Source organism: Dendrobates tinctorius, unplaced genomic scaffold (assembly GCF_039654945.1).
Source record: "Dendrobates tinctorius isolate UK_male_01 unplaced genomic scaffold, ASM3965494v1 ptg000122l, whole genome shotgun sequence".
In the NCBI taxonomy this organism is placed as follows: Eukaryota; Metazoa; Chordata; class Amphibia; order Anura; family Dendrobatidae; genus Dendrobates; species Dendrobates tinctorius.
Genome location: NW_027361790.1, coordinates 1,630,203 through 1,643,301, shown reverse-complemented (window position 1 = coordinate 1,643,301; position 13,099 = coordinate 1,630,203). Strand labels below are relative to the sequence as shown.

The 13,099-nt window shown below is 39.0% G+C and overlaps 1 protein-coding gene across 13 annotated transcripts in view; it reads right to left on the bottom strand.

Moving 5' to 3' along the window:
• The window catches only part of NAV3 (neuron navigator 3), a 1,131,823-nt gene that overhangs the window by 184,934 nt on the left and 933,790 nt on the right, over window positions 1-13,099 (bottom strand). For 11 of the 13 annotated variants that reach the window (XM_073541506.1, XM_073541497.1, XM_073541495.1 and 8 more), the window contains one exon: window positions 12,975-13,090. In XM_073541506.1, coding sequence (XP_073397607.1) covers window positions 12,975-13,090 — 116 coding nt within the window. Of the gene's footprint in view, window positions 1-925; window positions 1,710-12,974; window positions 13,091-13,099 lie in introns of those variants that run through there. The other 2 variants (XM_073541503.1, XM_073541507.1) reach the window with 2 other exon arrangements.

The window sequence follows — 13,099 nt, the reverse complement described above, 5'->3', positions numbered from 1 at the left end:
ACGCCAGACCCAACAATGCAGACGAGCTGAATGCTGCTATCAAAGCAACCTGAGCTTCCATAACACCTCAGTAGTGCCATAGGCTGATCTCCTCCATGCCACGCCGCATTAATGCAGTAATTGATACAAAAGGAGCCCCAACCAAGTATTGAGTGCATTTCCTGATTATACATTTCAGTAAGCCAACATTTCGGATTTTAAAATGATTTTTTCAAGCTGGTGTTATAAAGTATTCTAATTTACTGAGATATTGACTTTTGGGCTTTCCTTGTTCTGTAAGCTATAATCATCAACATTAAGAGAAATAAGCACTCGTAATGTATGACTCTGTTTGTAATGACTCTATATAATATACAAGTTTCACTTTTTCTACTGAAGAACTGAAATAAATTAACTTTTTGATGATATTCTAATTTTGTGAGATGCACCTGTAGTAAAAAAAACAGTAACTGAGATTGCAGATAACAAGCCCTGATAAAGAAGTAATAAGCAGTATACAGATAAAATATACATCCTAAAGACCCCATAATACATGCCATAGCACACAATGAATCCCTATATACTTGAAGGAAATACCTTAAGCTCGAAAAATGTAACTATATTTTGAATCTACATATACTACATTGTTTTCTGCTGGAAGTAACATCATTTATTTTCTGTGACCTCTCACAGTTTACTGCAGTAATCACCTATCTAGGGTGGACACTCCGTATTGATCATCCTGTGAATATAATGCCTTAACTTACCAAACATTTCAGACTTAAGGATTTCTGGAAAGTTGTGTAAAATCCACTACAGGCATTTCAAAGTTATCCATCATAAAAGCTACAGAAAAAAAACCTCAAGTAGCTAAATAGAGTGCTAAAATCTTTACATTTTATGATAACCCAGACTTTTCTAGTTCGTTAAAGGTTTCGTAACTCACCAAGTGACTCACAATACAATGCCTGTTCTAGGTCAACTAGCATGGTCATGATGACTTCCTCATCCAAATAAGCAGTTCCTTCCCGCAAGCAATTATCCTCGTCTTCCTCAGACCAGCTTTTGCGAATATCACACAAGTTAGTATTGTGCTGGCTCTCCACAAACTGAGAGCATCCTGCCATTGAAAACATCACAAGATCTTGACCTCCAGAAAAATGATATGATGACTTCCGGTGTGAGGTAAGACTACAACTTGATGTCTCATTTTCCATTTCCCATGATGCAGCAGGAAGAAGAGTTTGCATAGACTTGGAGAACACCTTTGACAGAGAGCAAGTAGTCTCTTGAACTTTCTCATCCTTTTGAATGACGTGAAGTTGGGAGTTGGTGGCCTCTTGGTGCCAACTTGCTTGGTAGGAGTAGAGCATGCCATTTTCTGTGCTTTTACTGACAAATGACAGATTTGTCATAGACTTTTGTTTCCTGAGACAAGCATCTCTTCGGACTTCCTTCTTGACAAGTGGCAATTCAGTGGGGCGTTGCATTCTTCAAAAACGGTTGAAATTGTTGAGATTTACATGAAGACGATGAGCAGAAATGCAGGCTCCACCTTGCAGGCATGTGCTGTATTGTGCAGTGTGAAGCACCAAACCCATCTCTATGTCACAACTGCAGAGGTAATAGTAACGCTGCTAGAATCCTAAGAAAAGCGATGTAATGCATTTTCTGTCAGCACACCAGTCCAGCCCAGGAGTATAACCCATTTCTCTCTCTCCGTAACAGAGCCAGATGTCTTCAAGAGCAAGATCTTCATTGTGAAAATTCTAAGGAAGAAATGTCTTATCCTCCTTGTGTTTTCTTTGCCTCCTCAAGACGATGTCTCGAAACAGATCCCCAACACTTTATCCGACAGTGCTGCAAGTACAGGGCGCTCACGTCACAGCTCAATACAAGTGAAGAACAGCTCTGCACAAGTCGTCTGCAAACATTTAGTATTCAACCTGCATCCTGAGACTTGACTCTACGCGTGCACTGCAGTACATGCTGCTAGCTGCCATGGCAGCGGGCAGCCTCCAGATGAGACCAAGCTGCTGTCCAGATCACAATGTGACAGGTCGTCTACTTACAAGTTAAGGTTGACATATTCTGTTGTGTCTGCATCTTAAAGAGCAGTCAGTATTCAAGGTGCAAGCATTGTAGTGGATATATTGGCACTAGGGTGTGACGGCGGGAATCTGAGCAGACTATCCGTTCCATTACATAGAAGTGGTTTCATCTGCTATAATAAAAGAACTCTAGCACTGATGACATGCTTTATGACAACCGTGCTGTGCATCTTTGTGTACAAAACGCTTATTCTTCCACATAGAAATGCATTGTCGGTGTGAGAATGTACTGCTTTTTCCAGCAGAAAATAAAATAAAATGGTTTTATAATCCAATTTCAGTTTTTCTTCCCTATAGCATCTGCGTAGTCCAAAAATAAATGTGTGCAGAGGAGAAGTTCACTGTAGTGTCACTGCCTAAAGCAATGCTTTCACATCACAAGTTTACAACATCGTCCAAAAGCAGAAGAATATTCCGCTTTGTTTTCTACAAGGACAATACGCCTTCAATGTCAAATTCATTGAAAGCTAGTTATATGGAATCCGTCATTATGTTTTTGCTATTCTGAGAGCAGCATGATGTAGGGGCAGAGACCCCGATTCCAACGATGTGTCATACAACCGTTTGCTGCAGTTTTGATAAAATCGTTGTTTTCAATTATGCAAGTCTACCAGTCTCTAAATGTTGAGCTCTGTATAACCCTCTCAGGTTACTTGACAAAAACGTGGTGACCGCTTCCCTTTAAAATACTGTAATTTCCCAAAAAAGTGGGGCCACTGTTTAATAGATTGACTTATAAATGCTAATCTAAGGCTATTCCCAATAACTTTGGACCTCATGTATAATAGCGGTGTAGACAAAAAGTGGAACTGCAGTTTATACTAACCCCAATCTCCTCAGGAGGGTTGGAGAAATAAAATGTTACCTGGTCAACTGCTACATTTATTTTTGCACCACTTCCTATACTCAGTACAGTAATTTGCGCTCATATATTGGCCGGATATTGTTGTGCTAAATGTTGAATATATTTATCAATCTTTTGAACTCATCTTTACATCAACCAAGTTAAGCAGAAAACTCACTGCCTGTTTCATGTATAATTCAGAACAAATGAGATCTTTCCTCTTTGGTAAGGCTCCTGCATAGTCAGTAGACGTCCGTAGCTCTCTTTCTCTGATAATGTGACATCCATACGGTAGCTTACTTTATGGAACCCACAAACGCTCATAGAAAGCAGAATGCAGTTCCGAGGATTTTACAAGACTGTAATCCCTGCCAGGATCCATTATGTCTGCAGTGGTTATCAGAGAAACACACCTGAGAGATTTATTGATTATACTGCAGACTTACCAAGAAAAGTAAGATCTGTCTTTAAAAGTATACAACAAATTGGAGGTACATAATAACACAAAAGTTGATTACATTTGCACTAAAGTACAATACATACACACATATACCCATACCAGTTTGGCATATATTGCTCTAGAATAGATAACCAAAATGTAAAAGGGCATCTGTCAGTAGACTGAACCCTCATAAGCGACACTAGGGAAGGGGGAAGTGGAGACCCTTAGGCAGATCTAAAGTCACCCTGTCTGCACTAAACCTTGCAACCCTGTTTGCACCTATCGCTGAGCAGGAACCTAATCCCTGCACTACTTAGGGAATGATGGGGTAGCACTAGTCGATCCCCACTACCACTAAAGACAGCTGGGATAGACGAGCAAAGGGAACACTTATCTTGAGTAGACTCAGAGATGTAACACAGATGTCCTCCAGCAACACCAAAGAGGAAGTTAGCCAACTGCTATAGCTCCAAGCCTCAATAGGGGAAAATGGAAATATCACCTGCAAATCCCAGCAGCAGGCTGGGAGTCTATAAACAACCAGGTCCAGGTGTGTCAATTAGAGCCAGAGAAAGGTTGCCATTGGGTCCAAGAGTCAGAAGGGTTAAATGGAGCCTGTCAGCAGGGTTGTGAATAATAACCTACACACAGTGTCAGGTTGGCGCCGTTATACTGATTACAATGATATCTTGGTTGATGAAAACCATCCTTTGGTTGTTTAATAATCTTTATTTTCAGTTTTGTGTTAATGAGATTCTCGAGCCCTAAGACGGGGCTGGTGTATGTGGTGCTCTGATTAGATATTCATAATGCAGACTGCTGACAGGTCACTGACAACCTCACTCACCTGCCCTCTAGTTTGCATAATGAATACCATCAAATACTAAATAAAAATAAATGCTTCTGCAGGCAGGTGCACTTTTTTGAGATTTACTTGAGCGAGAAAAAAAAGTAATTTTGAAAATCACGCCCGGGGCGTCTGCATAGTAGCAGCTATCAGTTTGTATAGATCAGATAACTGCTGTTGTGCGGGCGGCGCCATCTTGCTGGAGAAGAAATAAATATCCTCCACCATGATGGTGCCGCCTGTGCAATAGCAGCTGTTGATGATCTCTGAGAGCTGCTACTGCACAGGCGCGGGTGGCGCCATCTTGGTGGAGGACATTTTTCTTTTTTTCTCCAGCAAGATGGTGCCGCCGGCGCCTGCGCAACAGCAGCTATCTGATCTATACAAACCGATAGCTGCTACTGCGCAGGCGCCCCGGGCACCATTTTCAAAATTCCTTTTTTTTTCCTCAGTGACCTGTCAGCATTCTTCATTATGAATATCTAATTAGAGCATCACATATATGAACCCCGCCTTAGGGTACGAGAATCTCATTAACACAAAACTAAAAATAAAGATTAAGAAACAACCGCAAGACGGATTTCATCAATCCAGGTATCATTTTTATTCAGTATAACGGCGCCGACCTGAAATTGTGTGTAGGTTACTATGCACAACCCTGCTGACAGGTTCCCTTTAAGAAGGTGTCTGCAAGGCCAAATGCAGAGACCTTCTGCAGCTAGATGCAGTGTGACTGTCTGCAGCCACTGACACACCCATGATACTGATCTGCTTCAGAATCTGCCTCCAGAGTGTATTTTAAATGAAAGGGGATGATACCAGTTTCAGACATGTAGCTAACACAAAACAGTAGACCTGAACTTTATGATCTTACAAACACTTTACCATCTGAAAATCACAGGTCTGCTGTATTGCAACACTATTGCAACACTGTCTGCTTGTGAGATGGATACTGAAGCTGAGAAAACCTGCGGATGTGTCAGTTATCATTACATACAACTCAATGGTGATATCAGGAGAGCAGAGAGCGGCCAATACACATCACACTGGTAACACAGGTAACAATTACATGTCACACTGATAAGTCCTGCTTTTATTTAAAATAAGCTCTGAAGGAACATTCTCAAGCAGATCAGTGTCCAGTCCATAGCGTTGAACAGCTTATTTACATACAACTGGTGAAATAAGTATTGAACATGTCACCAATTTTCTAAGTAAATATATTTCTAAAAGGTGCTATTGACATAAAATGCTCACAATATGTTTACAACAACCCATTTAATCCAGATAGGCAAAGTAATCAAACCATAGATGTCCATAAATTTAATTATTTGTAATAATGAGAAATTACACAGTGAAAAAGAATTGAACACATGAAGAAAGAGAGGCACAAAAAGCCATGGAAAGTCATGGCACAGCTGAACTCTATCAGTAATTAGAAAGTAATCTTTTCACTTAGCAAAACATAATATCACCTGGTTCAACTGATGGCCTATAAAAAAAGATGTCTCATCACCAAGGTGCCACACAAGAAACATCTTATGAGGGGTAAAACCATTGAGCTGTCTCAAGACATTCACAACCTTATTGTTGCAGAGCATACTAATGGCATTGGTTACAATAAGAATTTCTAATCTACTGAAGGTTCCAGTGAGGACTGTTGGAAAGAATATCATTTAACCATAAACCAGCCATAACCAGGTGCTCCTTTGCAAGATTTCAGACAGAGGAGTGAAACGAATTATCAGAAGAGTATTCCAAGAACCAAGGACCCCATGTGGAAAGCTACAGAAAGACCTGGAATCAGCAGGAACAATTGTTTTAAAGAAAACAATAAGTAATGCACTCAACCGGCATGACCTGTATGTTTATTCACAACACAAAAATTCATGAGAAACTGATGTTTTAAAGCAGATGTTGAAAATGTCCACCGTTACATATTGTTGAATGTATTACTTGGATGACTGGGGTCATAGCCTGAATTTCTCATTATGTGTTCTCTCAGAGTTCCTGTAATTTTTGTGGCTTCTTACAGTAAAACTGACACTTCAAATAGCCCCAATGGAAAAAATCCGGCAGTGTTGAATTAGGTGTTCTTGGTCGGCACAGTCCTTTGGAGAATACTCAGCAAAGAAGACTTCAATAAACAGTTTGGACGGAGGATTTCGACCTCCAAACTTTTATAGAAACTCATTTTGTCTCCTCTTTAAGGACTTGTTTTCCAATACATTTTCACAATGAAAACACGCTCCTCCACACTGTATCTGTACATTCTTATCAAATGAAGAAGGAATTCGCCAAGAGTGAAATGCAAGCATCACACAAACTATTAGCATGCAGAAAGGCATGCGGCAAGTCTATCTTGTAGTGGAGACGACCAGCGGGGCGACAAATTGGCGAGACTACTTGTCGTAAGGATGTTTCTTGTTGCTGAAGTCCATTGCACTCTTACTTCTTATGATCAAAGTATGTACAGTCCAAACTTCAGTATGGTCGACCATCTCTTTTATAAGTTCCAGCAATTTTTCCAGGTAAAGTAGCGAGTGAATAGCCTTGGATTTTAAACTGACATTTTTCTATACTCATAAATAGTAAATCAGTTTCTGGGTCAGCAGGATTCATTGATTTACCCCTAATTCAACACTGAGCTCTGGAGCATAAAAATATTAGGCAGCAGTTATTACACCATCAGTAAGAGTTGGACGAAGTCCGATGATATATACCACTGCTGGGGGACCCATGTAGCCACCATACAGCAACATGGGGCAGGATGGTCCATCATCTATTTATCACTCTCATCCCCTTCTTTGCAAAAGAGAAGGGTGGTATGACCATCTGATAGCTATTCCTGCAAATGATGGTTCATGATGCTCTGCTGACCTGCTCTTTCCATGGATTCCATAGTAGCTGCATGAATTGTTTTACATTTTATGTAAACTCTTGACTCCTGCTCAGTCAATGACACTTTATTAAAGTGGTAAGGTAACATTTCTCCTTGTGGAAAGTGACATACCGGCTCTGGCATGCCAATGTAAGGAGGCTTATTCGCCGTGCAATGTTCCTCTAGAAAATATAATATGCAAATTGCTTTGTCTGAGAGGAAGATTTGGCTTTTAGCATAAGACATATTGCAAAATTCATTAAAGGTTTGATGATGACTTGTAGAATTGGTACTTCCAACAGATGGCGCTATAGAGTTCAAGTTATCTTCCCTTTCTGAAGAAGCAATTTGCACTTTATTACAGAGTAATTTATCACAGTGGTTAATAAGGTTTTTCTGTACTTTGCAACTAAACAAGATGCTAAAAGAGCATACATCATTATCTACACCAGGTCCTTTCTTTTCAACTATCTATTTTCACATGGGACTTGGGAAGAACCCTTAGGGCGAGCCCATTACCACTTGCGATGAAATCGGATGAATGCAATCCGATTAAAAATCAGATTGCATTCAGACCAATGATATTCTATCATTGTGTGTTCATCTGCGTTTTTCTTTCCAGCTTGGAACGGATCGCGATTGGACTCGAAAAAACTCACAGCAGCAGCTGTTTTAAAAATCATGGTTATACAGTATGTATATATATATATATATATAGAGAGAGAGAGAGAGAGATAGAGAGCTCTGGCAAAAATGAAGAGACCACTCCCAAATGGTCAGTTTGTCTGATTTTTCTCTTTATAGGTATATTTTTGAGTAAAATGTGTATATTTTTGAGTAAAATGTAAATTGTTCTTTTAGTCTACAAACTTCTGACAACTCTACAAACTTCTGACATGTCTCCGAATTTCCAAGCAATAAATTTTGGGTTTCTTTCTGAAAAGGAGAAATGGTCAAAATTGAAATAAAACAGTGCTTTCAGACCTCAAATAATACAAAGAAAACAAGTTCATAATCATTTAGAAACAACAATACTAATGTTTTAACTCAGGAAGAGTTCAGAAATCAATATTTTGTGGCATAACCATGATTTTTAATCACAGCTTTCATGCGTCTTGGCATGCTTGCCACCAGTCTTTCACACTGCTCCTGGCACAAAATTTAAGCAGTTCTTCTTTGTTTGATTGCTTGTGACTATCCATCAACCTCCTGATTACATTCCAGAGGTTTTCAACGGGGTTCAGGTCTGGAGAATGAGCTGACCATGACAGGGTTTTGATGTGGTGGTTTCTTAATTTTTGCCAGAGCTGTGTATATATATATGTGTGTGTGTGTGTGTGTGTTTTAAATAATATTTCCTTTGAAAATGATGTTTAAATGACTTAGAGAATTGCTCTATGCATTCAGAAGTAAATTGGTTGCTAGGTGTGAAAAATCGGATTGTCTAAAACGCATGACACTTGCATTATACTAATTCGACATTGAAGGAACAAAATCGGACTGATTTTAAAATCACTAGTGTGATTCCAGCCTAACTTTTATTTTGGCATATTTTTAACCAGCTTAGTTAACATCCCCATTTATAAGACGAGTATACCTATAAAAGTAAAAAAAAGCTTTCTGCATCAAAATGGCTGAGATTGTCCAACAAGCAGAAGGAAGTGAGAATGAAGTATTGAACATATTGACTTTCAACATGCCACATCCATTGCTATCACAGGGAATAAATGATCTCCAAAGGAGTCTGGCAGCTGAGTATTACTCCGCGCTGATAAAAACATGCTTAGCTAAGTTGTGTATGTTTATGGCACAGTCAGAAGAAATTCTTGTGGACTGGCTGCACAATCCAATCAAGAGACAATCCCAAATTGAACTCTTATGGGATGGTTTTACTAAAATGTGAAGCCAATAATTAAAATATATCTTCAACTTCAATCCAGTTTTTCTTTCATTTCTTTTCAGCATGTAAAAACATCACAAATTTCATAAGCTTTTACAATTGTTATCTTTGTTTTACTGTTTTTTTACTCACGTGCTTACTTAATGCATTTTTTACAATATTTTACCACCTACAATGCAATGGACCCAAAAATTTCAAAAGTGTGAAAAATGCCACGAAACAGTCATTGCAATTTGCATCATATACTCCTACTAACTTAGGTGACAGTCACACATCTGTGTAAGTCATACCAGAGATAAACAGACCGATTTTTTCTCAGGGGTCATCCTCGTTGCTTCTGTTTTTTTTTTCATCCATTTTTTTTTTTATTGATGAGATGTGCTTGCTTTCAAGCCAATAAACAACCTTGGCAGGTCACATTTTTAGGATATTTTCTGATTCTCATGAATCTCACTCTAGTTTCTGTGATTTTAACAAATGTGTGAAGACATCTATTCTACTCTATGGGCCTGATTGCTTTATGAAAAAAAAATAATATCAGACTGCACTAAGCAGTGCCACATGGACATGTGAATGTACTGTAGCTTTACCGCCAACATCTGGCTAAAAAGTGGCACCAACTAGGACTGGTACTCAAATTCCAGCAGATGAACCCAGGAAGTTACATTTTAATGTTTGTCATACTGTATATAATGTAATGTATCCCTTGAAATAAACTACAGGAAAAAAGTGCCACAGCCAGAAACGAGTTAGAATGTTGAATTCTTTTTAACCTGTCTGGACAACACCTTTCCCTTTTAATGGAATGAAATAATCAAATTGTATTCATATTCAGCCGATGGAACCTTTTTCCCCTCTTTTGCCCCAAATTTCTTCCGATGGTCAATGGACTTGGATCCTGGCTGTAGTGATGAGCGAGTATACTCATTACTCGGGTCTCCCCAAGCATGCTCGGGTGTCCTCCGAGTATTTTGGCGTGCTCGGAGATTTAGTTTTCGTCGCCTCAGCTGCATGATTTGTGGCTGCTGGCCAGCCTGAATACACGTGGAGATTCCCTAACAAACAGACATTCCTCACATGTATTCAGCCTGTCCAGCAGCCTCAAATCATGCAGCTGTATAGACAGAAACTAAATCTCCGAGCACGCCAAAATACTCGGAGGACACCCGAGCATACGCTCGGGAAAACCCGAGCAACGAGTATACTCGCTCATCACTACTTGGCTGCACTTTTGAGAAGCAACCATCCATTCATCATATGGTGAGGCTTATTTCCTAACTTGCATTTTTTTCTACAAAAAAATTAGCACCCACCAAGGTGCATTTTGACTTTATAAACACACAGGGTAGTATAAAATAAAATTTCATAGTAGAGGGTACAGAATCATGTGCAATATATAGTATATAATCCACTAACTGGATGTTAAAATATGAGATGACCTTATTACACAATGTTTCTAAGTATTTGGGAAAGCCTAGACAATATACCCATAACTGCTTACATTTCCATGTAACCAATTCCTTTTTCATAAAACTTGTTCCATGAAGATTGTGAACAATTGGACTGTCCGAGGAAAATTAAGATGGTTGGCAGGTCTTACTTGGCCTCAACTTATGTGATATTACATAAAGTACTTAGAAGAGGAAATAGGGCACGATTATCATGCAGATATTTCCCATTTATTGTGTTATGTACTAAATGTTCATTTTTTACTGTCAATATTATAAGTACAATTCCTAGCCCTGCAGTGTTCGGCTTGCACTCAAACTTTTTTAGATAATGGGCTATATTTCAAAAACTACATTTCCCACCATCTGTTTCTCTTTTGCTGAGATTTTAAGAAAGCACATGTTCTTGATTCAGACATGAAAACCTGATTAGGATTTTGGCACGCTAATAACTATAATAGGGTTGGAAATACATGAAGCTAAATCATAGTTGGAAAATGATTCTAAATAAATCGATTTTGCTATTAATGAATAGGTCTTAATATTCAGAACAGGACACTGCCCAACGAAGCCAGCTACAAATTAGTCTTAGGAATTATGATGATTCGTGAATGAAACATTTTGATTTTCTTCAATTTTCTCCAACAAATCATTCAAATGAGTACACAAGAATCTCTTCAATATGGTTCTGGTAAAAAAAACAAAAGCTGTTGTAGGTGAAATTTATTGGTAATTGGTAATAAGAAAAAAGTTGTTGCAAGTTTTTCATCCTGTTCCTCCTCCTTGCAATAACCACACATAAATCATAATTAGTGATGAGCGAGTATACTCATTGCTCGGTGGCCTCCGAGAAGTTTAGCGTGCACGGAGATTTAGTTTCTGTCGACGCAGCTGCATGATTTGTAACTATTGGACAGCCTGAATACATGTGTGGAATGCCTGTTTGTTAGGGAATTCCCACGTGTATTCAGGCTGTCCAGCAGCCGCAAATCATGCAGCTGAGGCGACAGAAACTAAATCTCTGAGCACACCAAAATACTCGGAGATCACCCGAGCATGCTCGGGAAAACCCGACAGACGAGTATACTAGCTCATCACTAATCATAATCTCTCAACATTCTGCATAGTTTAATTAGAAGGTGATCTAAAGGGAGCCTAAAAAATCAGATGCAAGAAATAGAAACAGCCCTCCCAGGTATAGTAGATGAACCTAAACAATTTGATTTGGGATACAAGAAAATTCCAAATGGTCTTCACGAAGTTAGGAAAATAGCCATTTATCCTTTTATATATGAAACTTCCAAAGCAAATCTTCTCTTGACGCATGAGTTTTCAATAACCGAAAAAGATGAGATTACTCTCAGGCTAGATACTAATAGCACACTAGGGTCGGAGTGAGCTTCCACCAGTACTAGAGGATCATTGGTTGATCCCAGATTCTGGTTCAGTAACGGGCACCAGCAGAATAAAGCTCCATCTTCAATTGTTTTGAAGTCATTACTTTTGACAAGAGACAAATATTACAGTATATATTAACTTCTAAACTGTTTTTCTGAATGTATTAATCGTAAGAGCATGACAATAACCACTTAAATGGGTTTTCCACTGTTTATTAAAGAGAATTTGTGACCAAGTTTTTGCTACCTCATCGGAGAGCAGCATAATGTAGGCAATGAGACCCTGATCCCATCGAGGTATCATTTAGTTTACTGGGTGCAGTGTTTCTGACACAGTCAGACTTTTTAGATTTAGCTGAGGAAGCTAACCCTGCCCACACCAGGCTCTATATGTACATAGTGTATTGACAGTGAGCTGCTTATCAGAGGAGGAGGCAACACAGACTAGAAGTCACTTGAGCTGTTGCTGCGGTATGCCAATGATAATCACCAAGTGAGAAAACATTAATTGTAAGTAAACAACAGCGCTCAGCCTGACATGTGACATATCGTTGAAATCTGTGTTTTAAACCCAACATCATGACTTCTTTAGATTGTATAGCAAAAATGGCTGAAACATCCCCTTTGAAAGTTAACTATGGTATGCCATTCTGATAAAAGACAAACTCCAGATTCAATCCTCCTCTTCAGCACTGCCACCCTGCAGCTTTTCCTTGACCGGATGTCATGACATCATATTTACCAGTGCTGCGGACACTAGTTGCAGGATCAATTAACTAATGGTCAAATAGTCATCATTTCCGCTCAAGAGGAGACCGATGGAGCAGCAATGAAGCAGAACATAGGTTCTGGAGAGGAGTATGCTTATTTTAAAGTTTTATCAGGATAGCTTCCCACTGATAACTTTTAATAAAGAGCAGAAAGCCTCTTTAATATAGGATGCAGTTAAAAGTGGACATGTGTGCATAATACTTTCTTCAATGACCCAGGAAACCCTTAGTCTGATACCAAGATCAATAATTGCCAATTTTGATGAGCTAGATTAATTTCAATATAAAGTATAGCACATAAAGCTTGACTGTTATTATGATTTTTATACACTCAGTAGTTTGCTGAAATGCTTACCAGAAATTTCCTCCAGGCACTGTTTGGCTGTCTTATTATATAATGACTCACTTTTAGTTGGGCTTGTGCAGGAATCAGCCGGTGGTAAGGATGTGGTCTCATTTTCTGAGAGAGTTCTGCAATAA